Consider the following 27,841-nt stretch of genomic DNA (forward strand, 5'->3'; position numbering starts at 1 on the left):
CAGGTGGTCCCAATATAGGCTCCCAGAGTCAGACAGGCATGGGATGAAGTCCTGGTTCCTTTCCTGCTAGCTGAGTGACCTTGGGCAAGTCTCCACTCATCTTAGAGCCTGTTTCCTCATCTGTAAAATAGACATTCAAACCAAGTCCTGTTCTTTCCCTGTTTCAGCCTGAACTATCCAACAAGGATCTTGACAGCTCCTGGGGCCTCTGTGCATGGCTGCCGCATCCTCAGATGGCATACTTTGTGCTTCCGGGAACGTTAACGACAGTGACATCACTTTTTAGTGTCCTGTGCTTTTACACACACTACCTCTGGCTCCCCACATCCTGGAAGGCAAAGATGGGTATCATTTCCAGCCCTTTCTGTGGGAGCTCTCAGCTTCGGTACTGGCCACTCCTGGAGAAAAGGGGTCTTGACTCCAGGACACCTACGAGGTGGCAGGCCCTGCGCTTGGCTCAAGCTTGGATTCCTGGGGGGCAGGGATGATCCTCCCCATTGTGCAAACGGGGAAACAGGCTCCAAGGGGGCTGTGGGTCCTTTGCGAACAGATCAGCACTGTGGCCGAGTTCAGAGCAGCAGGAGAGGCAGGCGAGCTGTGTGGGGCTGGCGTGCCCTCTCGCGGCAGCCGTGCGCCACCAGAGCCACCCAAGCCCCATCTTAGAGCCGCCCACGGGCCTGACTGCTATGGCGCCACCTCCCCGGAGCTGAGAACTCTCTCCCAGTCTGTCTCCTCCTGGCTTCCCAGAGCCCCCAGAGCGGCTGTGCGCCCCGCCCCGCCCCGATTGCCATGGAGACCGCTAGTACACAGTTTTCTCCTTCCCGTTGTAAGTACCGGGTCCGCAGCCCGACCAGCGCCGGTCTAGGAGGGAGCGGGCCGGGGCTGGCCGGCTGCGGGCCCATGAACAGCTGGGCCCCAGGGACGCTGGCTGTGGGGAGAGTGAAATTCTTCAGCCGGCATCGCGGGGAGGTGAGGCCCGTTGGCTCTGCTCAGAGTGGTTCCTGGCTTCGCGTAGTGCGAAGTTCAGAGCGCTCGCTGGACTTCGGATGCAGAATGGGCTCCAGGTTCCACGCTCTAGTTCCAGAGAAGGTTTAAACTCCTTCCTGGCTGACTTGTGTTCTTTGGACTCTGGCCTTAAAGAGAACTCAGAGCTTCGAGTAGATTCTGACCTTCTAGTCCTGGGCTCCAGCTCTAGAATGGGCTCTTGGCTCAGATCTGGTTCTGGTGTAGGCTCCAGCCTCTGGCTTCAGCGAGGCTCTGAGCTTCAGGTTCAGGATTTACGGGGCTCCAGAAAGAGCTGCAGGATCCTGGCTCTGACTGCAGCGGTTCCTGGGTTCTGGGCTCTGACTGTAGAGTGAGACCTGAAGTCCCCATTCCAACCCCAGGCTCCTAGGGGCATGTTTAGGGCTGGCCCAGGTATCTGGGGTCGAGCTTGAGCAGGATGTTGCTTCTTGTCCCAGGGTGAGACTACTTTTGCCCTCTCATTGCAGGTCAACTCCTCTGCCTTCTCTCCTGACTGCCAGACACTGCTCACAGCCTCAGAGGATGGCTGTGTGTATGGCTGGAAGACCCAGAGTGGGCATCTGCTGTGGAGGCTGGGTGGCCACACAGGTGGGGCTCCTCTGCCTGGATGGGGAGACCGAGGCCCATGTTCCAGCATTTTACAGAGCCTACCACAATGACCTCCGACATTTGAGCTGAGCATCTGTGCAAGACAGCCTGGGCAGGGCTGGGGCAGCAGACAGGACCTGGTCCCTGGGGCCTGACTCTTGCAGACCTGGCCTCAGATCCTACTACTTTTTTACAAAATTGTTTTAAAATATATTTACCATTTTAACAATTTTTAAGTGTACAGTTGAGTGTTGTTACCTATGTTCACATTGTGCAGCTAATCTCCAGAACTTTTCACCTTGCAAAACTGAAACTCTATGCCCATTAAACATCCTATTCCTCCCCTCACCCAACCCTGGCAACCCTCATTCCACTGTCTCTGTGAATTGGACTAAATACCTTGTATAAGTGGAATCATACAATATTTCTGTGACTGGCTGACTTTTCTTAGCATGTCCTTAAAGTTCATCTATGTTTCACCCACCATTTTGACTGTTTGTGTTGTCACCTCTCTGAGCCTCTAATTCCTTCTTAGAATGGGGATAATAGTTGCTACCCTGTAGGATAAGATAATGCAAGCAAAGTGCCTAGCAACCAGTAAGTACTCAGCAGATATAACTATTATAATGAGACAAGGAAACATGGTAATTACAGGGCAGGTTGATTGATGCTATAATAGGGAAAATCCAGGGACTGGGGAGCTCAAAGGAGGCAATGAACCTAGGCTGGGCTGTCGTTTTTTCTGGGAGGTGCCTGCATTTGATTGGGTATTGATTTTCCGAATGGGCAAATTGGGGTTGGGTGTTCCAGACCAAGACACAGAAGTGCAGGAATTTCCAGGTGGTGAGGGTTAGAAGTGCACAGGGGAGGTAGGCTGCAAGGCTGGAGTTATTAGCAGGTGTCCGAACGCAAGGGCTGGAGGTGGAGGGCAGTGCCCTATTCCCTAACCACAGCCACCCACCCCAGGCCCCGTGAAGTTCTGCCGCTTCTCCCCTGACGGCCGCCTCTTTGCCAGCACCTCTTGTGACCGCACCATCCGCCTGTGGGATGTAGCAGAAACAAAGTGCCTACAGGTCCTAAAGGGTGAGTGGGCTGGATGGGACTGGGAGCCAACCAGCCAGGCCTGGGTTCCCTTTCAGACCTTGCTGTGCCACCTCACAGGTCACCAGAGGAGTGTGGAGACAGTCAGCTTCAGCCCTGACTCGAAGCAGCTGGCATCTGGTGGCTGGGACAAGCGGGTGATCCTCTGGGAGGTGCAGGTATGAGGCCTGGGATCCTGAGACACGAACCCTCCATACTGGCCCCAGAAAGGTCTTTCCCAGTCTTCCCCAATGCCTGTGTCCATAACTCGCACCCAAGATTCCCTTGCATCTGGCTGCAGCTACCTCCCAGCCTCCCCGCACATACCAGCTCTCATGCCCATGAGGTTCCCCCTGCCTGGACTGCCCTCTCCTGTCAAAGACCTGGAAACCTCCCAGACCCTGCATTACCTCATATGCCCGGGCAGCCTCACAAGGAGGTCCTGGGTCTGAACCATCTGAAGCCTAGCACCTGGCACTGCGAAGCTTCAGGGCTGTCCTCCAAAGCTCAGGGCTCTCTCCTTCAGTCTGGCCAGGTGCTGCGCCACTTAGTTGGGCATCAAGACTCCATCCAGAGCAGTGACTTTGCACCCAACTCAGACTGTCTGGTGAGACACATCCCCTCTGCCTGGGCCCCACCTCAGTAGCCCTACCTGATGAGGGAACCTAGTGTCAACATCCACTTTTCACCTGGGATGAAGCAGTGGTTATAATTCCAGACCTTGACTGGGTGACTTTGCTCATCTGAGCCTGTCCCCTTCTCTGTAAGATGGGGTTCCACAGGGTTTGGTGAAATGGCGCCTGCTTTCCGAGTCCACTCAGCCTAGGAACCAGGGGTGTGGGCTGGCTGGTCCATGCTCAGGGCTGCTGTCTGCAGGCCACTGGCTCCTGGGACTCCACCATTCGCATCTGGGACCTTCGGGCAAGGACCCCAGAGATCTTCTACCGGGAACTGGAGGGTCACAGTGGCAACATCAGCTGTCTATGCTACTCAGCTTCTGGCCTCTTGGTGAGCTAGGCTGCCCTGGGTTCTAGGCTGGCCCTTTACTGGATGCAAGACCCTTGGAGGTCATGGGCCATTCTGGGGCCCAGTGAGCATGCAGGCCCTAAACCCTCGGGCTGACGAGCTGTCCACCGTTCAGGCATCTGGCTCCTGGGACAAGACTATCCACATCTGGAAGCCCTCGACCAGAAGCCTGCTTGTCCAGCTCAAAGGCCACGCCACGTGGGTGAAGAGCATAGCTTTCTCCCCCAGCGGGTTGCAGCTGGCCAGCGCTGGCTACTCTCACATGGTAACCACACCCCACCAGGCCTCTCCTCCTGGCAAACTGCTACCCCCACATCCTCCCTCCCAGAGGCCTCGGCACTCTGTCCAGAAAGGTCCATATCCCTATTTGCCCTAAACGGGAGGGTGCCAAGGGCAGGACCCAGATGTCAGCCACTTCTGCAACTGGTGCCTGGCACTAAGGTCTATGTTGGCCCAAATGTTAGTGACACTTCTATGACTCTAACAGCTTCAGGGGAAAGGAAATTGTATTACACTGATTTTTTACATCAAGTATCATGTTGGGCATTATTAAATATATTTCACAGACAACAAAATCCAGACCAAGAGGTTAACGTGTCGGCTAGGGCTCACCCCAAGGTGATTTCAAAGATACTTGTGTGGTGAGGCTCTCTACCTTTCTGTTTGTTTCCACTTGCAGGTCAAAGTCTGGGACTGCAACACAGGAAAGTGCATTGAAACCCTGACGGTAAGGCCTGTGGCAGTAGCACCCACGGGCACAGTAGAAGGCTTGCCAGGGGGCCAGTGGCAGGCAGGACTCTCATCCCCAGAGCCCATGACGTGTTTTTGGCAGGGAGTCCTGGATGTGGCCCACGCCTGTGTCTTCACCCCGGATGGAAAACTTTTAGTGTCTGGAGCTGCTGATTAGGCGAGATGCCAAGTTCACCGCCTGATTAAATCACCCGGAGACTCTCAAAGACAACGCTACCACGCCTGGCTCTCAGACCACATACCCTGCCTCTCCCTGCCAAGGCGTGTGGACTTGGCAGAATGAACTCATGAAAGGTCAGGCAGGTCCATGCCACAGGCCCAAAGTAACCATAACAGAGCACCCAAGTTCCCTGAAGCCACAACTGTCACGGCCCACACCAGGGCAGCCAATGGCTTGTAGGCAGGCCTGCTAAAATCCATCAGCCACCAGTAACCATAACCAGGGCCACACCAGCCCATAGTTAGTTGAAAACACCTAGAAACTCAAAGCAACTCAGCCAGTGTGTGCTTTATTGACGTCGTGATACTCAGGCCTTGACTGCGTATTTCCGCAGTGGGTACAGCCGCTCCTTCCGCTGCTGCTTCTTGGTCTTCAGGTTCTCTTCGTGCTTGTTGAGGCGGCGGCGCATGGCACGTGTTTTCTTGGGCCGCAGATCCAGGGGCTTGTACTTCTTACCCTGGGTGATGGAGAGCAGGGGGAATCTGAGGAGAGTTTCTGCAATAGCTAAAGCCGCCCCGGCACTGGAGCTAAGCTGTTGGGAGGGCACTGGGAAATGCTGGGATGTGACTGATGGGAGGTGCATGGCTGGGCTGGGGAGGAGAGTCTGTAGACATATGTATGAGGAGCTGTATGACACCCAGCCTAGCAGGGGACTATCAATATGGGACTAGGGACAGACTGAGATGTAAGCAGGCCGTATACTTTGCTCACTAGTTCATATAATTTCCTCAAATTCAAAGGTATGGGGAGAGATAATCCCCATTTTTTAAAAAGTCTATTAAATTACTGGGCTGAAAAGCAAGTAAACTTGTCTAAATCTCAGCAAAGCAGTGGCAGAACTGGGGTTTGCACCCAAGTGAACAAATTTCCTGCTCAGTGCTCTTTCCACCTGTCTGATTCCCTGCCATGGAGTCAACATCACACCCAACCCAGTCAAGGGCACGTGGCACCCACCAAGTCCTGGGCATGGTCACTGTTATCTTGGTGTAAATTATGCAAGCTGGGGGAGGGGGACACACTTAACCTGGTGCTTGATAAATCAGGAGGGTCTGCCAGATCCCTGTGGTGTTCCCTATGACAACATTCCCATTTAACACGAGCCCCTGAGCTTGGCCAAAGTCATACTGCTCAGAGGCAAAGCCCCCTTCTCTGCCTTGGCGGCCTAATGCTACTCCTGCTCCCAGACTTTTAACAGGGCCATCGTATCTCTGCCCCTGGCTCCCATTCAGTCCTGCCCCACTTGCTCCCAGTGAGCAGGTGCAGACTAAGGCAGCTCTCATGGTCTCTCCTTTGTTCTGCAAAGGTCTTCTGGGACCTCTTTGGCTTGAGGCCCTGTGCTGGGTGCTGGCTTGGCAACAAATCAGACCTAGTCCCTGCTCAAGGAGCTCCCGGCCCAGTGGAGAAGACTGAACAGATAACAAGTGGCTCATCAGTGGAGACGATTCACCTAGTTAACTGGCAATAGCCTCAAAAGCAAGCAACGTGGATGCCAATTGAAAGGGGGAGAAAACAGTGCACAGAAATCCTGAACGATGACAGCTCAGGCTCTTTCCGGGAATTACCAACAGCCTGAGGGTGGGCACAGGGCAGGTACATGTGAGGTAAATGAGGTTCAGGTCGTGAACAGCCTCGGGGCAGAAAACTGCAGAAAGAAGCAGATGAGGACAAGCTCTGGAGGAAACTGGGAAGCACAAGTCTCTGTCCATCCACATATCACACATTGGGTGGCACAGATCAGGACATTGTCTATTTCAAACTTACTAAGCTCCTAGAGCCCTGTCATTCAAGAGTGGCCACCAGCCACATGTACTGTTTACATTAAACATTCAGTCCTCAGTCACCATAGCCACGCTGAGTGCTCAATAGGCACATGTGACCAGATGACTGTATTGGACAGAGTAGGTACAGAACATGCCTGTAACCACAGAAAAACTACTGGATGCAGTGACAGCAGAGACTTCACCTCCACCTCCCTGAATGGTGTCTGATATGGCTGCACTCACTGGGTGGTTACAAAGACAATGCTTCCAGGCCCCCACCTGTCTGGTTCCCTCAGAGCCTGATGAAAGCTTCAGGCCCAATCTTCAGAAAAACATTCCCAAATGGCAGTATACCCCCCCACCCCCACGTGCTGGTGTTCCCTGGGAAGCTAGCCCAGACACACCATTATGGCTTTAAAAAAAAACAAAACAAAACAAAACAAAAAACCTTCCATTTATTCAAACACTAATTTGGGAGTTGAAGTCATTTCATAGATGTAATTAGAGCCCCTAATCAGTTGATTTTAATTAAGAGAATATCCTGGGTAATCAGAGTGGGCCCGAAAAAATCAACTGAAAGGCACTAAAGGCACGGCTGGGGCTTTCCCTAAGTAATCCCGCGGCAGGACAGTAGCTTCAACCTGTGTCACGACTTCCAGCCCGCCCATGATCTTCTCTTCTAGACAGCCTGAGTTTGGACTTATTAGCCAGGCCCCACAATCACATAAGCCAACTCCCTATAATAAAATGAATGCATGTATACACGCACGGTCTCCTACTGGTTCGGTGTCACTGCCTGAACCTGATAAGACTACTTTAAAGATGGGACCCAAAAAAAAAAAAAAAAAAAAAAGCTGTCAAAATCCTAGGCTGTGAGGTCAGACACCTGTGGGAATCTCCCAGGAGCACTCAATCCACCGCTCCCAAAGACACGGTTTGGAACCTAGGTCAAATCACTCTCTGAATTGTAGGTGGCCCTGAGCAACTTAACCTCTCTGAGCTTTGGGGTCGTCTCCCAAAAAACAAGAATGTCAGGTGCTTCGCAGTGACTAACACAGTGCTGGTAAGGCAAATGTTTAACAGTCAGTCCTCGTGGACCGTCCAAACGCATTCAGCTGGTCATGCTGCATCCAAAACCCAAGTTTCCAGCCAGACTCCCACCATACCGTTTTCTTAACTGCGACTCTGAGGAAATGCAGTCTGCAGGCCAGATGCTAGTGCAAGATGCTGGAAAGAAGGTGAAACCACCTACAAGCTGGGAAGGCTCTGGATAGCCCAACTACACCAACTACACCTGGGCAAAGCCCTGGTCCACACTCCCCAGAAGAACCTCTTCATACTGACTCCTTCGCCAAGGGAGGGCTGGAACTTTGCTCCCTGCAGCCAAGCACCGCCCCCACACACCCCTACTCACCTTGTAGAATTTCCTGAGGTTCTCTTTCTGAGTCTGGTTAATGACGGTGAGAACGCGGGCGATAGATTTGCGAACAACTCGGCTACAAAAACAAAAGATGTCAGTGAAGATGGTGAAGACACATGGCGTCCCCCAAAGCACCTCGTCCAGGGCCTGACCCAGATCTCAAAGTGCAGGGGCATTCCCCACCAGCTCACCCATACTCACCCAGGACGCACCTAACCCAGCCGGGAAGAAGGGCTCTAGGGGTGAGGCCTAAGACACTACTGGAGACCGGCATCCCAGGGTGAGAATGAGAAGGGCTGAGTGTCCACTCAGGAGACTTAATGAGGAGTGGTAGAGGGTAGACTGGGGAAGACCTTCCATGCCAGGGGCATGAAACTGACCTAACCAATGCCTATCTGAAAGAGCTAAATGGGAAGAATCATGCCACAAGCTGGGGACGCAGGGTGATTTTAAGGAATAACAACAGGGGCCATGTAGGAAGGAAAAGTACTATGGGGCAGGAGAGCCTAAAGCTAGGAACCAGCTGGGGATAGGTGAACCTATGTCATGCTGACTAAGAAGCATGCTGGGGACGAGGAGAGGCTCACTCAGTAGATAGCTGGTAAACCTGGTTTTGAGGATTCAGCCAGAAACGTGCTTATTGTTCCCAAACTCATTTGATCACCTCTCACCACGGTAGGAAGGCTGGGGGCCCATTTCAGAGAAGAGGAAAAGAAAATGGCTGGTGAGCCAACCTGCTCATAAGGTAGGATGTGGCAGAAGTGGAATGTGTCCAGATGGACAGACTCCATTTACTAAGTGAGGGTAAAAAAATCAAGTGGCTGATGTGAGGTGAAAAGAACAAGGTCCAGTTAGGCTTTTGAAGGCAGCATTAAAATGTGTCTTCAGGGACACCCAGTTCTTTCTCCAGCCAAATAAGCTTAACAAGAGCACTCCGGGGGGGAAAAAGTACCATGCGGTTAAAGGTGAGGTTCTCCCACGTGTCTGGGCGTGAGCAGGTGAGCCTGGACAGGCTGGTTAGGTGTGACATTCCAACCCACAGATCCAATGAATGAGTACTTAAACGGACACCTTCCTAAGACAACTTCAAAAATCCACAAATGCTCTCGATGCACACAAATTCCACCCCCTAATCAGAGGGCCGTGGTCTGGGGTACTTTCACTTACATTTTGGAGAGCTTGGAAGCCGCGCCTCCTGTCACTTTGGCGACGCGCAGCTGGGACAGCTCCACCTTTAGGTCGTCCAGCTGTTTCAGCAGCTCCTCCTTCTTCTTGCCACGAAGGTCTCGGGCCTTAATCTTGGCCTGTGTGTAAAAAAGGATCTAGGTTAAACGCCCGGCGGCGCCGTCTCCCCTTCCGCCGCTCACTGAGGCCTCCACCAGCGCCGTAGCCAGCCCCAGGAGGACGCGCGCCTCGCCTTGCGGCCCGAGCGTGCCGGGGGCCCAGCACTCCCTCTACCCCAGGCCTGCTACGAGGCTAGGCCGCTACCCCGATTCCGGAGACGGCAAGACCGGGGCCCCGGCAGCGCGCGCCCGTCTCTCTTAGCCTAAGGCGGCAGCAATAGGACGGAGGCTGATTAGGGTGGTGCTAAGCCATTCAGCACGGCGCCCCACCGGCCCGGCTGGTAGATGGGATCCCAGAGTTAATCCCGCGCTCTCCACTTCAGCCCCCGAACCCCAGAGTGCACGGATGGTGCCCGATTCACAAGCCCTCACCATAGCTACAACAGGCGTCCGCCACCGCCGCCTGCTAGAAGAGAAAGAGGAAGGGGCGGGGCCGACCCCTGCAACTACTGCCGGGTGACGGCGGACTCAGCCAATAGCGCCGCAGCGGGGCTCCACCCCTTCTGTCCCCACTCCCCATACGCAGCGAGGAGCGAATGGTACTGCTCGCCCAGCCCCGTCCTGTGGTTCCCGCGTCTTCTTCCAGCCTCCGAGGTTTCTTAGCTCCGCGTCACGCCTTGAGTACAGCAGTTGGGGAAACCGAGGCCCGGGGTGAGAGGCAGTTTTCCTGAAAGAGCATAGTGAGGACTCCAGTTCGTTCTCTCAGTCATTTATTTGTTCATTCATTCATTCATGCATTCATTCCGTTAATCTCTGCAGGTCGCCCTTTTCGCGCTCCTCTGAGCTGGGTGCCCTAGTTCTGGGGGTGGAGGGGATGAAGACTAAGGATGTTCAACGATGAATTAACACGGCAACAGTCTTGGAGAAATTTAAAGTCCGACGCAGGAGAGCGGGGCCGAGACCAGACAGCTATAATCCAACTCCATAAATATTCTAGTGGAGGCAGCATGTGGCAGAGGAAAGAGCATTCGAGGTCTTTTTTAAGTGTACCGGTTTCAGATTCTTGTTCCCTTGCCTGATGCTAGCCCAGACTCTGCGAGTGCCTTCCCTTCTTTCATTTTTCTCATCTGTGAAATGGGATATTTATGCGAATTAGGAAGATAACACGGAAAACTGATATCCCAAGACCCTATACTAACAGTAGTTCAAAATACCATCGGTATTCATGTTCCCAGTGGAATGAACATTTGAGTTGGCCCCGAAAGTTGAAGGGGAATTCACAAAGCAAGGGAGGGTGCTCAGGCTTTCTGACTGGGCAGTTTCATTGTTGCCGCAAACAGAAAGAATCAGTGCTCCAGTGTCACTCTATTGCCATTAATAAAGACACACCAACAACACCTCTTAGAGCTCTAGTTAATGCCAGGTTGCCCCCTTGTTGTTGTCAGATGTCATCTCCAGGGAGCCTTCTCCCATCTCCTCCGGGGTTGTTAATGGACCTTAGCCTTGGAATAAATTGGGACACAACTTCCTGTGTCCCAAGCTTTCTGTGCAATCCTCTCTTTAGCCCCAAACATACTGAGTTAAAATGGTTAATGTGTTGTCTCCACAGCCAGCCTGGAAGTTCTCTGGGTGCAGAACCAAGGCTGATTTGACATCTGATTTGATTTCTCTAGTCTCTAGGTTCAGCATGAGGATGCTTGTTGGATGAATGAATTAGTGAGCCTTGCCCCACACCGCAGCGAGAAGCTTTCAGGGGAGGAGAGGGCAGAGGGCAATCTTGCCATGGATTAATATTAAATGGAAGTCAAATAGTGCACAGGGGCTTTGTGGTAACAGCTCCCAAACGCTTATAGTTCTATTAGAACTAATGATTGTGTACATCTTTTCTGGACGTGGAGTCATCTGTGATGCCCCTGTTCCTCTTACATGCCACATCCAATCCACAACCTAATTCTGTAGCCTCTACCTTCAAAATATATCTGACCTCTTCCTACCGCTCTTATTGGCACATGCCTGGCCTGAGCTACCACTGCCTGTCACTGGACTGTTGGTGTCATCTCTTAAATCATCTACTTTGCCTCTTGCTCCCATATGTTCTAAATACAGATGCTAGAGGGACCCTTTCCATACTTAAGTCAGATCATGTCACTGCTTTGTCCAGAATTTCCAGGGCTGTCCCATCTGAGTTAAGTCCACATCCTTGCCTCAGCCTACAAAGCCTTGCAGCATCCCTTCCATTTCCATCTCGTCTCTTCTCACTCTCCTGCTCCAGTATGGCCCTGCTGTTTCTGGAATCCACCAAGTCTGCCCTGCCTCTGGGCCTTTGCTTGGCTCTCTCCTTCGCTTTCTTCAGGTCCCTGATCAGTGTTACCTCCTCAGGGACACCTCTCTTGACCACTTCAATACTCTCAGGCACGGTATGACTATTTTCCCCTTCAGCAGTCATCCCTGACGTAGTATAGTCCGGATTTTTTAAATTAACCTCCCTGGCCAGACTGGAGTTCCAATATTATAAGCAGGGACATTATTTCATTCAGTTTGTTAACGGGCTATTTCTTTACTTGTAAAATGGACATTTCTGGTTTAAAGTTCCCCTTGACCAAGATGTTCTGGGGGATATGAATTTCTGCTGTCTTGTGGCCTGCCTGGGTCAAAGTTTTCTTCAAACATATTATGCTGAAAGGCAGGTGAGCTTTGCCTGTTTCCAGGACCCCTGAGACTTTTATTCAGTACCTATTTCCACTGCAGGAGTCTATCTTTAGCACTCGTGATTAGGCAGCATCATAGTCTGGAATATTTTTTTTTGCTCTGTAGACACAGTTCAATGAGAAATATTCAAAACAATAGAAACGAGTCATATTTCATTGACCTTTATTAAAAAGAATACTATTATATAAAAACAAAGACCTAATTTAGGCTAAGGCTAAAGACCATTAACGGAACCCCTCAAGCAACACCAGCCCAGGCCCCTAATCCTGGCACCAGAGTCGTCCTTTACTCTGCCCTACCTCTTCCCACCCCCATCTTAGCCCCAGCTGGGCTTCCTACCGGGGTATGCCTCTCCAGCCAGGCCTGTCTTCTCATCTCCCAGGACCTCACCCTTCCTGCCAGGATGGTGGCCCCAGGGTCATCTCCATCTCCCCACCCAGCCTCCCCACACACACACGCGGAGCCACCGCACCCTCAAGCCCAAAGGTCTTCACCGTCTTGTCAGCACCCTAGATACACTTTGAACGTCTTTCGAAGTTTCCTAGTCTATTAACAGTAGGGTCACTGTGTACGAGGCAGAGGCCACCTCCTCTGAACTCAGTGTGGTGGCGTACAAGGTTCCTAAAACCTGAGACTTGGGCTCCCTCCACCCTAGTCACTTCCCGGGGCATAAGAACTCTCCTACTCAACCCTCAGGCCTCAGCTCGAAAGTTTCTTCTCCAAAAAGTCTGCCCGGCATTCGACAGACAGAGCCGGGCGACTTCTCCTGGGTGCCTCGTGCCTTCTCTGTCTGGGCAGTGATGACCCCCGGAGTCTGCGGCTGTGCCAGCGCCGGCCCCTTCCAGGGTCAGGGGCTCCTTGAATGCAGAATGGAGGCCGAAGAACGAGCGCAATAATGGCGTCCACGATGTTGGGCCTCTCGGAGCTGGGTGCACGATCCTGAGATGGAACGACTGAGGAGGCACGAAGATGGGAGTCTGACGGGGGGCAGTCGAGACGACTACCAAGCGCGTTACCCAGCACATTAACCAGCGATCCCAGCCCCGCCGCCACAGGCTCCGCCCCCACCCACCGGCACTTCCTGTTCCGGCGTGGGCCGGAAGTGGGCGGGCAGCGGCGGCGCGCGGAGGAGGTGGAGGAGGTGCCGGGCGGCCGCTTCCCGCCCCCGAGCGCGAGCCGGTTCCGAGCGGAGTGGAGCGGAGGTCGGACCCGGAGCGGAGCCGGCTGAGCGGGCGCTGAGCCCCCGCCATGGCCCGGAACACGCTGTCCTCGCGCTTCCGTCGGGTGGACATCGACGAGTTTGACGAGAACAAATTTGTGGACGAGCAGGAGGAGGCGGCGGCGGCGGCGGGCGAGCCAGGCCCGGACCCCAGCGAGGTGGATGGGCTCCTGCGGCAATATCCTTCTGCTGCGCGGCGGCCCGGGCTTCCTTCTGGTTCGGCCTTCCTACTTCCCTCATCCCGAGCCCCGGCCCCTCAGGCCGGCTCCCCACTTGTCTAACCCCTGGCCCTCTCTGGTCGGTCTCCCAACTCCCTTCTGATCCGGCTCCCGTTGGGCTGGGTTTCCTCGGTACCAATGTCCCTCGCTTCCCTATGATCCGGCCTCCTCACTCCTCTCGTCCCTGGCCCTGGCTCCCGGAGCCGCAGCAGCGTAGCCCCATTCGGTCCCTGGATCTCGGTGGAGCGGCTATCGGCGGCCCCGGGAGCGTGCGGGACGCGCCTCTGGCCCCGCAGGCCGCTCATTCCTTTGCGAGGCCTCTCCTTTCTTCCCCGTGCCTCCCCATTCCCTCCGGCTTTCCTTTCCTTGGACACCGCATCACTCCATCCCTCCTTGCAGGAAATGGGGTCATACTCGGGCTTGACCCGCGGGAGGGGCCCAGGTGAGCCACCACTGAGTAATCGAGCGGCCGGGGCGGCTCCTGGGCAGCCTTCTCGGGTCTCGGGCTCGGTTGCAGCACCACACAAAAAGAGGTGGGTGGATGGCAGTGGGGAAGAAAGGACACAAGGGGGAGCGAAGGCTGAAGTCCTTAATCCAGCCCTGATTGTGCACCTCCCACCCCAGAATCAATCTGACCCTCTAGCTTAATGCCACTCTTTCTCACCTGTTCTGTTTCCTACCAACACCTTGGGCTTTGGACCTTGATGGTCTAAGCCACATTCAACAAGTAAGTTTTGGCTCCCTTCCCCCAAATAACCTTGTGCAGGAGGCAGTGGGAAAAACTAGTAGTTTAAAGCTAAGAAAAACCAGAGAGCAAAAAGCGAAATGTAAAAGTAGAGCCCCACGACTGGAAATGACTATTTTTGTGGCCACGGAAAACAAGCGTTTAGAAAACGATTAAGAATAGAGGTGGTTTTCACAGCCTGCTTGGTCCCTTAGCAGTTTGAACACAGGAAACTGACTTTTTCTCACAGGAAGGATTTTTCTTATTCAAATGGTCTTACAGGAAGCGCCCGCTCCTCCCCCACACTTGTCAGGGCTGGAGTCTCATGCTGTATATAAATCAGGTTCTGGGTCTTTAATCAGTTGACTCAGCTTGGGAAGTCAGGCCCATAGAATAGACTGCCTTTGGGAGGAGTCCTGCAGTGTTCAGTGTGTCTTTAAAACAAAAACTTTCAGACTTTCTTTAGAGAGGAATGTTTTTTCTAAGGTGTATTCAAATATGTGTACAAACTTGTATTTTCTGTCCCATCAGGGATCACCTTGCTTACCCCATTGGTGAACTGGCAGCATGAGAAGGACCCCCATGAGGGAAGGCTGATTCTGCCGTCTGGTGCAGGACCTCACTCATGGGCAGGTGGTGCCACAAGGGCTCCAGGGTCAGGCCTGTGGCTCAGGACCATCCACAGATGGGGAGAACAAGGTCTGGTTATCTGCTGTCTTGGTTCCGGTGCTGCAGGGACTTATTGAAGGTCATCTCTTGTATGACCCTGACTAGTGATAGGTTCTTTGAGGCTGCTTGGAGGTCTAGGCTTAGCACATCCAGGGGATGGTATTTTCTTCACTAATTACAATATCAGAAACCTCGTTACCATGGAGAATGTACCTCTTGGGATTAGAGAAGGGGAGGTTAGCGGATGAGAACTGAAATCTTAGCAAATGTGGAGCCCAAGGAGGGAGGAGGAAGGAACTAATGTTTACTGAGGCCTTACCATGTGCCAGATGTTGGACTTATATTAGATCATTGAATTTAAGTTGTAGAGCAGGCTTCTAGGAATCTTAGGACAGAAGTGAGGGAGTAGGGATAGGGGTTGATTGGAATAGGGGGATATAGGTAGGATGCCTGTCCTAGTACTGTGTATGGAAGCAAGTCGTGAAATAGGAGCACGGACTGTTCATCCACACAGACCCTATATCATGCCATAGCTGTGTGACCTTCAGGAGGTCACATACCCTCTGAAGATCAGCATCCTTCTCTGTTAAAAGAAGGAGAACCATGCTGACCTTATAGGTTCCATGGGAGCATTGCTGGACAGTGGCCCAGAAGGCTTCAGCACAGCGCTGGGCACACAGCAGGTGTCCTGGACATGCTGCGTGGGTCAGTGGGTGGAGTGCAGCAAGGGATTGTAAAAAGAGCTTGGCTTTGGATTCAGGCATCCTGGGTTTGAAGGCCCACTGGACAGCTTAGCTTTTTGACGTTGGGCAGGTCTCTTCCCTTCTCTGAGCCTCAAATTCATTGTCTTTAAAATGAGAAATATGATTCTTGTCACAAAGAGTTGTTAGCAGTAATGAGATGACATATGAAAGCACTTGCTACAGGATCTGAGACCTCATAGGGATTTAAAAATAATATTCCTTTTTTCCTCTCTGAAGCACTTTCTGGTCCTCTGAAGCAGGGATCTGTTCAGCGCAGTGGTTTTGAGTGATTTTTCACTTTCCTCCCCCTGAGGGAATTTGGCAGTGTTTGGAGATATTTTGATTGTCACGTCTTGAGGGGTGCTACTGGAACCTAGTGGGTAGAGCCAGGGATGTTGCTAAATATTGTATGATGCATAAAACAGACCCCACATCGATCATCTGGTCTAAAATGGCAATAGTTCCATGGTTGAAAAACCCTGATCTAGAGGAAGCTAGGAGTTGGGCACAGTTCCCCAGTCTCACCGCCTGATCTTTGGAAGAGCCTGAAGCCAGCCGAGTGTGGAGGCCAGCTTGGGAACTAACCTTCCTAGCTCCCCAGATCTTCCCAGCTGCTGACGGCCCTTTACCCATCAATACAGTGAATGCTTGGTAGACTGGTACTACAGAGAGGTGACTCTAAAGCAGTGATTCTTTTTGCCTCCATGGACTAGTTATCCTACCCATCTTCTGAATGATTTTGTCTGTCAACCATACTGTATAGTGAAGAGCACCAGCCTATATTTCCTTTTTAAGCCTCTGGGACTCTTTATTGCTCTGGGACACCAAATTGGAAAAGAATTCTGAGGTAGAAGTTATCAGTAGCTGATATCAGACTGGCCCTTGCCTGGCAGGGGGGAGAGGAATTTCAAAGCTGATAGAGACAGGGAGTGGGCTGCCTCTCAAATGTGGAAAGTGGATCAGAACTTAGCAGGGGCTTGGAAGGTGGCAGGAGTGGCTTCTGTGTGGCTTCTGAGTGGCGTGGGCCCAGTTCAGTCAAGATGGAGCCCACACTAGGGAAGATGGGACTCAGCTTTGTTTCACACGTGGGTATCACCACAGGAACAGGAGTAGAGGCCTTATTGGGCAGAAGCCATTCCTCGTTCTATTTTTGAAGCTTTTTGGCTGAAGCCAGTATTTCAGATGAGGAAATGAAAGTTGGCTGATGTAATTCAGTTTAAAATAGGTGTCACCTTTGGGGACCTAACCCAGATTGTAATTTTCTTTTGAGTACTGGGTATTCGGAACTCAGCAAAGAATATGTCAGGATTGCAACTGAGATTTGGAGGATGAGGGAGGATTGGCTCATATATTGGCAGATTTCTCTTAGATGAATAAATCTCCCTCCTGGTAGCTGTTGAGACATTGCTGGCCTGGGTAGGTCTTGGAAGGTAAAAGTTAGGAGACCTCGGTTTGTGCCTTTGTTTTTCCCTTTGGTGAATGACAAGATGGGAATGATAACCACATGGTTGCTGTGAGGATCCAGCAGGGCGGATACGCTGTCCCCTGCCGAGCAGGTGCACGTGCACTCAATCAGATTTTGCTGTAAGTTAGCTTGTGAGGGCAGTTGCTTAGCTACTTTCAGGGATGGAGGAAGGGAGCGTCCAGACTTGCTTTGAGGGGGATTTTTTAGGGGGTTGTAGAAGGAGAGGCATGCAGAGTTGGCAGAGGTGTCCTCCACCCTCTTTGTGGCTCAGAAAAGCTGTAGGCCACCCTCTAAACAGGCTTTGCCCACCAGGAAGCCGCAGTGAGTGGTGGGTGGCTGTGAATAAGATGCCATTTGACTCTACTCTTGAGCTGTCTTTGAGATGAGTTCATTAATAAAAGCATGGACATGTTTGAGCCTAGCCATCCTTAACTGGTGGTGATGCACAGGGGACATGCTTCGGGCGTTTCACGCAGCCTTGAGGAACTCTCCTGTCAACACCAAGAATCAAGCCGTGAAGGTAAAGGGGGTCACGCTGCGCCTCTGTTGGGTGTGTTGGGACCAGGGCTGTGGTTGTCCAAGTCTCCAGCTGCGCGTGAGCTCCCTGGGGCTCCAGACAGCATCTGTGTCATCTCTGCATCAGTGAGTATCTACCAGTGGAGTGAGTTGGCACTGGGCAGCGCTTCCACAGAATCCTCCTGGCGCTCCTGACATCAAAGCTGTCAGTGTTTATTTTAAAAGCTCCCTAAAGAAACGATCACTCCTCCCCTGGGCCTTATGGGGTGAGAAGTCAGCCCAACCCTTGCTGATTAGCAAAACTATAAATTAGCTTGCCATGTGGCACGTAGCAGAGTTTTGCTTTTCTACGCTATTGAACAGGCTTTATTTGCATAAGGATTTTCACTGCTTTTAGGATTTCCTGACTTTAAAAAACTAGGTGAGAAGATAGTTTCTGCTTACTGCATCACTGAGGCTAACGTTTCATCATGAGCCTAAAATTTGGTCCAGGGAAAGGGGTCTCTCTGAAGCTGGGATTTTTCCATCTTGTGACAGCATCTTGATGTAATCAGCAGACCTCACTGGTCTGAGGGGAAATGGCACCTCTCGCTGGGGGTGAATGCAGAGAGAAGCTGCAGCCAGATAAACCTGTTTTTTAAAAAAATGGATCTCCACTAGTCATTATGCTGTATACCTGAAACTAATATAAAATATCGAATGTCAGCTCTAATTAAAAATAATGAAAAAAATAGACCTCCATAGCTGTGGTCCTGTGGCGTCTTGGCCTTGCTGGTGTCATCATAAAAATATAGTGATGCTTCTCCCCAGTAAACCAGTCATTTCCCCCAAAGTAGTGGGATAACTTATTTGCATAAGTAAGGGATACTTTGTAATTTAAATCAGTAAGAGAATTTCTGCCCACTTATTTTTTTTTAACCGTCTCAGACAAATTAGAAATTGTACTGTGTTCCTAGTGAGTTCTGACCACTCGGTTTGGTGTTTCTTGCCTGCGGTGGGGGACGTGAATGTGCCTGGGCTGTGGCACTGGGCTTCACTCCCTTTCTCTTTCCTCTGTAGGAACGAGCCCAGGGCGTGGTGCTGAAAGTGCTTACAAATTTTAAGAGCAGCGAAATTGAGCAGGCTGTGCAGTCACTGGACAGAAATGGCATTGACTTGCTAATGAAGTACATTTATAAAGGGTTTGAGAAGCCCACAGAAAATAGCAGCGCAGTGTTACTCCAGTGGCATGAAAAGGTATGTGAACACGTTGCCCATGTCAGCAGCCAGCTGACTCACCCCAACCCCAAGGTTCAAATCAGCAGGCCATTTTCCAGAACAAATAAGAGGACAGTCTGATAGGTATATGCGAACAAAGATTGTCCCATGCCTAAAGCCACCTGGGACATCTGATCACTTACCTTTGCCAGGGAAGCACCCGGTAGGGGTCCATTGTTTCTGGTAATCACAGCTGCTTTAGCTGCTGATTTATGCCAGGCAGGTCATGGGGGCAGGTACCTTGGCATGATACTGTGGATGGGGAGTCCCAGATGGGAGGCAGGCAGACGTGCTGATGGCCGGGGCTTCATAATACTTTGCTTTGGTGGAGTTGGTGGTTGGGAGGATCTGAGGAATGCAGGCTGAGCCTTCCAGCTAGCCCTAAGGGCTTCCTGCTCAGGCCTCAGCCTCACCAGGCCAGAGTGGGCAGTGGCAGAAACCTTGACGGTCACTTAAAAGGGTCTTCATCCACCTGAAGCAGAAAAGGCTGTGCCTGTCCTTTGCTTGGTACAAGAGTAAAGCCTTTTATCAAGCCTTTGTCCCCTTGACCTGTCGAACTACGAGAAGCACACTCACCATCACAGGAGGTCAGGCTGTCACTAACACAGCGTCCTTCCATAAAGGCCCCAGTGATATTAAGGGAGTGGTCCTCTGAGACAGCTCACTCGAGTGGTGCTGGGCTGAGGCTGTGGCCTTTGGTCCTGCTCGTGGGTGTTCTCTGCCTGCTTGGCTGGAAGGTGAGCTCTTGGGCTTAGTAGGTGGGGGTGGTGTGGAGACCAAGCCCTTGGGGCCCTTTTAGGCAGCTTGGTGCTCAGCCCTGGTGGCATTTCTAATATGGGCTCAGGAAGGCAGCTGTGATGACCTAGTGTCTTAAGTGCCTGGGGCAGTGCAGCAGGCTGGAAACAATGAGCTTGTCAAAAGGGAAATTGCGGAGTGGGGGGCTCTGCTGTGTGTGTGTGCGTGCGCGCGCGCGCTTGGTCACTGTTAAGCTCAGTTCTAGTGCCTGAAGAACTAGCACTTCCTGGACCCTTGGCCCCAGGACAGGGCTTTGTCCTGAGAACGAGAGCTCTGTTGCCTTCTGACTGTGCCTGTGCTCTTGCAGGAATCCTTTTTCAGAGGGTCTGTGACATGGTGGGACCTAGGTCAGCAAATGCATGGTCCCACTTCCCCTGGCAAGCCAGCCGAGGCTCCCCCTTGTCTAAATGGGTCTCCTTGGGTCTCATTTGACATGTTTCCTTTTACTGCCCCACAGGCGTTAGCAGTAGGAGGACTAGGCTCCATTATAAGAGTTCTTACAGCAAGAAAGACTGTTTAAAAAAAAAAAAAAAAAGAGACTCATGTTACCGTGAGAAGAATTTTGGATGCACAGGCTGGTGAAGAAGGGATTGACAATGGACCATCTTCCTAGGAACTCCCAACTATTTCAGGACATGCATCCGCTGAAGTGTATTTTATTTTCAAGGTGGAGGGAGAAATTGTCTTACTGTTTCCTAAATCCTTTGCAGGATCTGATAAGTCTATGCCTTTGTCCACAAGTAATGCAGAACTGACATTGTGACTGTCTACCAGAGTGGCTGGCCAGGGATGGTCAAGTGTACCTGTGTGCACTGCCTGTTTAAAATGGGGGAGGGATGATTTGGGCAGGTGCAGATCCAAGGGCTGTGGTAAAGGGAGCGCTTAGCTTGTTTTTGAAGTGGAAAACCCCAAGGGTTTGTACAGACAGCCCATCCTCCCAGAGAAGGCAGGCTCTCTTGGGTTCATTGTAAAGTGCCTGCTGCATCAATAAAGCTCTTGGCTTATTAGTATATACTTTGCAGTGTGTTTCATATATGTTAAAAAAAAAAAAAAAGATAATGAATGCGGGGTCGACTTCTGGAAATTCAGTGTGGAAACTCCATGTAGAGGGGGCAGATGTGCATCCCCGTTCAGCCATCCCCAGGGAGCGAGCATGGCAATCAGCCCTCGTCACAGCGGTACCTCAGGCCTGGGCTACAGTGCTACCGGTTGCTATGGAGAGATGTTTTGCTGAATACGTATTTATTGTTTTTACTCCTTTGATTTGTATGTAATTTTGGAGCTTATTTAATTTAATAAAGTGCCAAACATTCAATAATTGATCTAGGCTTTAAAAGTCTTCAGTTTGTGTGACTGTACTTGGAGTCTTCTGAAAATAGGCCTCAGAAAGGCCTGGTCACCATCTCTGACCCCAGGTTTGGCTGTGTGATAGGAATATTCTTACTGCAATGTTGACAAGTTCTTTTAAAAATTAAAAGCTAGAAACGTAGTCAGCCTATAGATATAAAAAGAACATTTTGTGCCCTATAAATACTAACAAGAGCCTCTTCAAAGAGTAAAGATGCTTTTCTTTCCTTTTTAATACATAAATAGTTTGCATTCTGTGGGCCTTGGAGATAGACTGTGACCAAAGTGACACAGTCCTCCCAACTCCTGCAGAACCCCCACTATTCTTGGGAGGTAGACCTAGGCTGCTGGCTCATTAAATTGCATATATTTATTCATGCAAACCCTATGTGGGGAGATTCTTTCCAAAACACATGCTATGTAACCCTTGAAGTACTGAATATGAGACACAATGTACTAAATTTATTAAGTCAAAGAAATATTGACACCAAACTATCAGTAAAACCCACTGTAGTTGCATCTGGATTGAAGAGCTTTAATCAAAAAGTATATTGCACCACAAATAATTTTTCTACAGCAATTTTAGATAATATAATCCCTATTTACAACATGGAGGGAGAGATCCAGATCCAATGCTCATATAAAGGGTCATATACTGTCTCTCACAGAATGTTTATACAAGTGAAAGTGCATTAAATCTGAAGTTACTCCACTCTTAAAGCTGAAAAAAATTCAACATGCAGGAGGAACGCCTAATCAAAATGCATCCTCTCTAAGCAAGTACAGACCGAGTGATGGGCCCCACAGCCACACCTACACCTGCCCGGGGTTGGGGGGGGCTGTGAGGCCACCAGAGTTGAACGGGCTCCTGCAGGTGTGTTGTAGCTGCCTGTGGCAAGCCCTGAACTGCCTGACCTTCGGAACTCTGGAACAGGTAGTAAAGCTACCTCTTCCTCATCAAAATAACGGAACAGAAGGGACTCCTGTTTTGTGTCCCCACCAGATAAATGGAAAATAGCATTCTGAACAGGACAGACATTGGCAGGGAGGAGTCATGGGAGGAGACTGAAGAATGGGTCACTGGGATGGCAGAGCCCAGGTGGGACGAGGGTGATGCTGCCCTTGCTACTCAGGCCCGTGAAAATGTAGCAGGTTAACTCCGTAAGAGCCTTGTTTTTCTGAGATATTTTAACCCTAAGTGTAATTGAGAAACAGAACTTTACATCATGGGATAACAACGGAGTTAGGAGCTCCAGCTATTTTTATTTGACCAGCGAAACTTTCCTCAAACTAAATAAACGGTTTCCCTTTAGATTTGTTTGATTTTGTGGTTATCCAGGGCAAGCACGTTCCCTTTTCTTTAATAACGAATACAACTTTTCATCAGTCATTACCAGAGCCATCTGTATACTATCAAGTCCTGCAGCCAGTTGGGGGCTATCTGGACACCACATATGTACTGTCATCTTAAATATTTGGGGGGTAGGGTGAGGGAGAGCTGGTGGCTCCACATACAGGGCAGACCACCTCCAATGTTTTGGTCAGGGCTTGAGGGAGGGACAGCTGCTGCCTCTCTGAATACAGCGGTCTGTGCTTAACAGAAAACATGTGATTAGTGCTTGCTCAGTGCTAACAACCCAGAATTAAGAGCAGAGCGAATGAAATACCACCACTGCTTCAGAGGGAAGCGGATGCCATAGGATGCCAGCGAATTACAAAGGGGCAAGAATCCCAACGTTAGAAACAGTTTTCTCTTGATGCTCTGATTTTCCTTTAAGAACGCCATTAAATGGCTTTTACAACAGAAAACATGTTTATAAGAGCAAAGAACTTGAGCTATAAAAAAATAGTTAAAAGTGGTTTACCTATGCAGGACAAGTACATTCATTAGAAAGGCAATTGAGTATATTTGGTACTAAGGATCTTTTTATATATTTGCTAGTTTTCTTCAGTAAAATGAGATACTGACAGAAAGCTGCATATTCATTAATCCACACTGGTCCCAGAGCATCTTAAAGATTTATACATCTAAAGTTCATGGTGGTTTGAGAAACAAGGTAAAATAATGTTTTGAGAGGAAGGATTAAAAAGCCTCTTCTAACTCGTCTGAACCCCACCCAACATGCTAACAGAGAAGGACAATTTTTAAAAGCCCCTCTGCTGAGTTGGCTCTCCCTGGCAGAACCAGGTGAGCCAGGCGTGCTGGGCATCATTCCAAAGGGCAAGCTACGTCCAGAGTCGTTGCTACGTGATGGATCGGCCGCCTCCTCTCTGCCAGATGCGGACGGCTTCAGCTTTCCGTGCTAACAGTAAAGTCAGAGGACTCAGGTGCGGATGGGTGCTGGCCAGGGCTGGGATTTCAGCAGCACTGGAAACGTGGGTAGTGCCAGGACCCTCCCATTTGTGACCAGAATGACAGGATTAGCTACCTCCTGAGGTTCATAGCAGTCTGCAGGGAAGTGGGCCTTAAGTCTTGTAAACAATGTTTAGATACTTGTACAAAATACTGCAGCGACAGTGATTAAAAACCCACCCAGACTGGTGTGTCAGTGTTCTTTTCACGGAAAATGGGGCAGCCCATAGAGCTCCGTCCTTGGGTAGTTCCATCTAGGACCACGGTGTCCGAGGGTTGGAGATAGACGGCCGGATGCTGCCCTTGGGAGCTGGCTTGGACCCAAACCATGACATCTGTGTTTGGAACGGGAAAGGCTCCTGAGATGAGAATCAGGACTAGGGCAGAGGGAGCTGAAAGAGCCCCGTCCCCACCCCTGGGCCACCCCCATCCTGCCCGGGCATCCTGACTGGCTGTGAGCAGAGCAGTGAAGACCATGCGGCAGTAACGTCTGGAGGGCTCAGAGCCCATTCCAAGCACAGGAGGGAAACAGGAGGAAATCTGAGCCGATAAGCACAAGGTGGTGGAATTATAGGTATTTTTTCCTTAAATTTTTTTCTATTTATAATTGATGCAGATACTTTTTGAATATATATATTTCTAAGTCGGGGTGCTGGGCCAGACCTAGGGCAACTGATGAAGTGATATCAATAAAAGTGCTCTGGAAAACAAGGTCTGTTGGTCAAGCAGAGCACAGACCGAGCTGCAGGCACGAAGCTCGTCCTCAGTGAACACTGCCCGAGTCAGGTTCGTCCTCCGAGAGTGCCCTCTAAGCTGATGGCACAGCCGTGGCTGCTCCTGTTTGCTGGTGTGGGATCACTGACCCCATTTTTGGAAGGGACAGCAGACCAGGAAGCCCTACCTTGTACTCCAGAGTTTCTTTGAGCATGTTCTCTTCCTCTTGTGAAAAGTTCAGCAGCACTGACACAGCTTTTATAAGATGAAAAGCCTGAAACAAAGCAAGTGTTGCTGCCTGGGACTCCACTGGGGGTGGAGGGGTGGCTCGGGGCTAAGTGGCAGCTTTCTGGTTCTGCCCCTGGTGTGTGCTCCTGGCTCGGTGGGCAGGAACACGTGGAGGGTGCAGGTGGCCATTCTGAGGTTGATGGCAATGACAGGTTCTTTTTCTCCCCCTCCTTCGTCCACCTCGGGGACTGGCCAGATCACCAGGACAGCCACACAGCGACCCTGCTCTTTTGGCGGGGCTGCTCAGTAGGCGGATTTGGTCCCTTGGCCTCTGGCCTCAGCATTCGACCCACATGTCCTCCCAGGAGCCAGTCCCTCTAGGTCCCCCCACCCCCGCCCCTGCTTGCTGCTCAATCAGCAGGTCAATGCCAGCTGGAGAAATGACTAAGTGTCCACACTGGTGGCCAAATTGGAAGGCTGGAGAGGAAGGAAGAAGTGGCCTTGGTAGAAGGCCATGCGGGGCTTGGGCATGTGAGCCAGGCCCTCGGGTGGAACTCTACCCAAAAGGCAACTCGGACGCCCTTTACCTCAGATTCCCGACAGGACATGAATTTTAAAACCACGTGTTTAAGGTACTCATAGTTGATCTCGCGGGCATCAGTCAGGTCAGTGTTATTCGGGACAGAAGGGGCCATGTTTGCCATCTCAGGGCCGGGCTTCTCCCGGACTTCAAAAAGCTCACTATCGGGCCTGATTTTCTGAAAAACCAATGGAAAGATGCTATACTGAGCCACTCAAGACGCTTCTTAAAATCACACGGGAGATTCGCCTGGCCTACCCTGTGATCACCTGTTGGTCCTCTGCCACCCCCTACGCACAGTAAGGTGAATGGGCCGCCCCCTGGGAGGAAGCGCCAGCATATGAAGAAGGCTCAGCCCCTCCACACGGGGTGGACGGCTGAAAGGAGAGAGGCCACCTGCAGAAGTTCCGACATCTCCTTTATCTGTGTCAGGATGCATGTCCGGGGGCAGTGAGCACCCAGCCAGGGGAGGGGTGCTGCTCTCCTCCCATTTCAGGGCCTGCCACTCTGCCATCCGCATGTGGCGCACAAGTCACCTCACTGACTCCCCTGACAATACACAGGCTCGGAGGAAGGCACAAGCCTGAGGCCACATAGCCACTGTAAAGGTATGTTCAAGCTGGCAGGGACACTGTCCTACTAGGTGACATCTGACCTCCCAGAGACGCCTTGCAATCACCTGCGAGCGTCATCACTAGGCACCGAGGGACCCCAGGAGAACCAGAGGGCAGGGAGGGCGCAGGCAGCGGGGAGGACAGGGGCACTCACCAGTTCCTTCTGCAGCGTCTTTCTGAGTTCCAGCATCCTCTGCTGCATCTGCTTTATGGTCTGAGACAAACCCCCACCCCGCGAAAAGCCGTCCATTAAATGTACATCTCACCATCTTTAAGGAGCAAAGGACAACAGGACAGACAGATGCTCTCTTGGGTACCCAGACAACTATTAGAAGTCCCTGCCTGGTCTCCTGAGAGGCTTGTGCTGTCACACCTGTATGTCTTCTGCGCTGGGCTCTGTCCCTCACACGCAGCTGCTGTGCACACACTTGCTCTTGGCAATGCCATCAATGGCCACCATGTCATCACATACCCCTCTGCAGAGCACGTGAGCGCCCTGCTGTCCCACCCTCCCCAGGGGCTCTGTCCTCAGGACTGCCTCCGGAGCGCGCCTCCATAAGTAGCACAGCTGGAAACACCTCTGTACGGACTAGTCAGCCCTTCGGAATTATATGCATGTACTATGATCCCCAAGCAGGACTCAGACCGACATTTACGGCTCTCGTCATTACCGCCGCTGCCCTGAAACACTGTGACTCGATGCTTATTTTGAACAGTGTAAAAGATCGTGTTTCTTCTGCGTAGCTCACCAACACTGGGTTTTATGTCTTTTACTTATCTATTTTAAGTGTGTTTAATTATAAGCCTTAAATACAATTTACTACACATTCCCAATGTTTTCTCAATGAAAAATTTACTGTATAACCAGCAATACAGGAAAATTTTTAAATAAAAATTATTCCAAAGCCTCACAACGACGTATGAAAATGAGTTTTTCCTGTGGACTTCTAGTCCGTCACCATTCTTGCATCAAGCATCTAGAATTTTGAATGGTATTTTACATTTATCAGAGTTTTCACAGCTTTCTACAGTTTCCTAATTGTCACTTTTAATGTGACAGTAACTCTAGGGGACGCCCCATGTCTAGTTGTGTAGCTGTTTCTATTTTTGAACAAAGCCATAGTATGCTTTCTTTTCTCGAGAGAGGTTATCTCCACGGTCTCTCTTGAGGGATGGGAGGACTGGGCCAGAGGAGCGTGAAAGTCCTGTCAAGCACTTTTAACTGCCTCTAACGCCCCAGCTCACGAAATGGTGACGTGTTGTTTCAGCTGGCATTCTCGTTTGATCATGAGGTTAGACATTCCTCAAAAAGTACATTTGCTATTTTATTTTATGTTACTTGATTTTCTAGGTTTTAGGCTCATTTCGCTAATTCATCCAACAAATACTGAGTCCCTACTATGTGCCAAACACTGTCCTAGAGGCTGAGGAAATAGCCAATAAACAAACAAACAAACAAGAAATGTATGCTCTCAGGAGCCAAAAGTGTCCAAACCAAATATACAATATATCGGCATGGAGAGAAAAAGCAAGGCAGGGGTAGGGGTTCTGGCGGTGAGGGCTGACGGGATAGCTGGGGAGCCTCACTGACAAAACGATACCATAATGGAGGCGAGGATAACTGGGGGAGAATATTTTGGATGGAAGGCTCAGCAAGTACGAAGGCCCTGAGGCAGGCGGGTACTTGATATTCACAGAAAGGCAAGGCCAGGGTGCCTGAGAGGGGCTGCTGGGGACAGCAGAGAGAGTGCCGGGGACAGCAGAAGGGGACAGCTGTAGAAAGGACGTCCGTGGGTAAGGAGACAATATGGGTCCAATATGACCCAGCTGGTGATGGCAGAGGTGGCTGGGAACACCCAGACCTGCTACTGCCCAAGCTCTCATGCTCTGAATGGCATGTCGGGTCGGGGGGCGCAGGAGAAGACTGGGGAGGTGTGAAAGGGAGAAGGCAATGCGGGGGGAAGGAGCAGAGGGAAGCGGGGAGAAGCCCTTCTAAGGAGTGAGGTCGCGTCTCCCCCGTGAGGTGCCCAGGGGTGTCGGCAAAACTCTCAGAAGGGACTGAGCAAAGATATAAACAGCCGAGGCGAAGGGCATCCTCACCTTGTTTTTCTCTAGAAGTTGCCGCTCCAAGTCCTGTTTTTCCTCCTGTAGCCGCCCCAGATCTGTGGCCCCAACCTCGCCATTAGGTATTCCCTCCGTAGCCGTAAGTCGGAACGTGGAATCCTGCATGGCCCTCGAGGCTGCCTACAGGGTGGTGGCAGCAAGTTGAGAGCCAGGACCGGTGACGGTCAATGTAAGGCACAGGTCCACGGGGAAGGAGAGCAGACTCGTTCCAAAGGTGGGACTGGTCCGCTCCAACAGGCAGCTGGCCGGGACGCAAACCAGCTCTGGTGAGGCCCGCGAGCACCTCCCGAGGGACAATCAGATGCCATGTAGTGAGTATGCTCGGAAGGAAAGGGCTTTACCGCCTGAGCACTGACAGCTGCTGCCACCTCCAAAGGGCTTCTCAAGACTCGCAATCTCCTAGTCGGTTAGGCACC

General features: G+C 51.2%; 4 protein-coding genes across 10 annotated transcripts in view; 2 read left to right on the forward strand and 2 right to left on the reverse strand.

Annotated features, from left to right (window-relative positions):
• Positions 1 to 479: 479 nt before the first annotated feature.
• WDR38 (WD repeat domain 38) lies at positions 480 to 4,624 on the forward strand. 2 transcript variants are annotated; one of them, XM_025051305.1, is made up of 8 exons: positions 480 to 969; positions 1,491 to 1,611; positions 2,578 to 2,870; positions 3,218 to 3,298; positions 3,568 to 3,699; positions 3,833 to 3,982; positions 4,397 to 4,444; positions 4,550 to 4,624. In XM_025051305.1, the coding sequence occupies exons 1-8, from the start codon at positions 790 to 792 to the stop codon at positions 4,622 to 4,624; spliced, it is 1,080 nt and encodes a 359-aa protein (XP_024907073.1). In that variant the 5' UTR covers positions 480 to 789. The 2 variants fall into 2 exon arrangements, 1 of the variants encoding a protein (XP_024907073.1); XR_003048235.1 differs by lacking the exons at positions 3,568 to 3,699; positions 3,833 to 3,982; positions 4,397 to 4,444; positions 4,550 to 4,624 and having other exon boundaries at positions 480 to 826; positions 1,491 to 3,476.
• Positions 4,625 to 4,955: 331 nt separating this feature from the next.
• RPL35 (ribosomal protein L35) lies at positions 4,956 to 9,738 on the reverse strand. The gene is made up of 4 exons (XM_006917955.3): positions 9,583 to 9,738; positions 9,035 to 9,171; positions 7,862 to 7,943; positions 4,956 to 5,144 (listed from the first exon to the last, which is right to left on the reverse strand). The coding sequence occupies exons 1-4, from the start codon at positions 9,583 to 9,585 to the stop codon at positions 4,995 to 4,997; spliced, it is 372 nt and encodes a 123-aa protein (XP_006918017.1). The 5' UTR covers positions 9,586 to 9,738; the 3' UTR covers positions 4,956 to 4,994.
• Positions 9,739 to 12,964: 3,226 nt separating this feature from the next.
• ARPC5L (actin related protein 2/3 complex subunit 5 like) lies at positions 12,965 to 20,549 on the forward strand. The gene is made up of 4 exons (XM_006917957.3): positions 12,965 to 13,256; positions 17,345 to 17,417; positions 18,473 to 18,649; positions 19,923 to 20,549. Exons 1-4 carry the CDS (start codon positions 13,108 to 13,110, stop codon positions 19,983 to 19,985), a joined length of 462 nt encoding a protein of 153 aa, XP_006918019.1. The 5' UTR covers positions 12,965 to 13,107; the 3' UTR covers positions 19,986 to 20,549.
• A 756-nt stretch (positions 20,550 to 21,305) lies between these two features.
• Positions 21,306 to 27,841, reverse strand: part of GOLGA1 (golgin A1) — a 37,679-nt gene continuing 31,143 nt past the window's right edge. For 3 of the 6 annotated variants that reach the window (XM_025051301.1, XM_025051302.1, XM_025051303.1), the window contains 5 exons: positions 27,402 to 27,545; positions 25,456 to 25,515; positions 24,695 to 24,865; positions 24,067 to 24,153; positions 21,306 to 23,524 (listed from right to left, as the gene is read on the reverse strand). In XM_025051301.1, coding sequence (XP_024907069.1) covers positions 23,420 to 23,524; positions 24,067 to 24,153; positions 24,695 to 24,865; positions 25,456 to 25,515; positions 27,402 to 27,545 — 567 coding nt within the window. In that variant the 3' untranslated portion in view covers positions 21,306 to 23,419. Of the gene's footprint in view, positions 23,525 to 24,066; positions 24,154 to 24,694; positions 24,866 to 25,455; positions 25,571 to 27,401; positions 27,546 to 27,841 lie in introns of those variants that run through there. The other 3 variants (XR_003048234.1, XM_006917958.3, XM_015594296.2) reach the window with 3 other exon arrangements.

The sequence above is a fragment of the Pteropus alecto genome, unplaced genomic scaffold (genome assembly GCF_000325575.1).
Source record: "Pteropus alecto unplaced genomic scaffold, ASM32557v1 scaffold67, whole genome shotgun sequence".
Taxonomy (NCBI): Eukaryota; Metazoa; Chordata; class Mammalia; order Chiroptera; family Pteropodidae; genus Pteropus; species Pteropus alecto.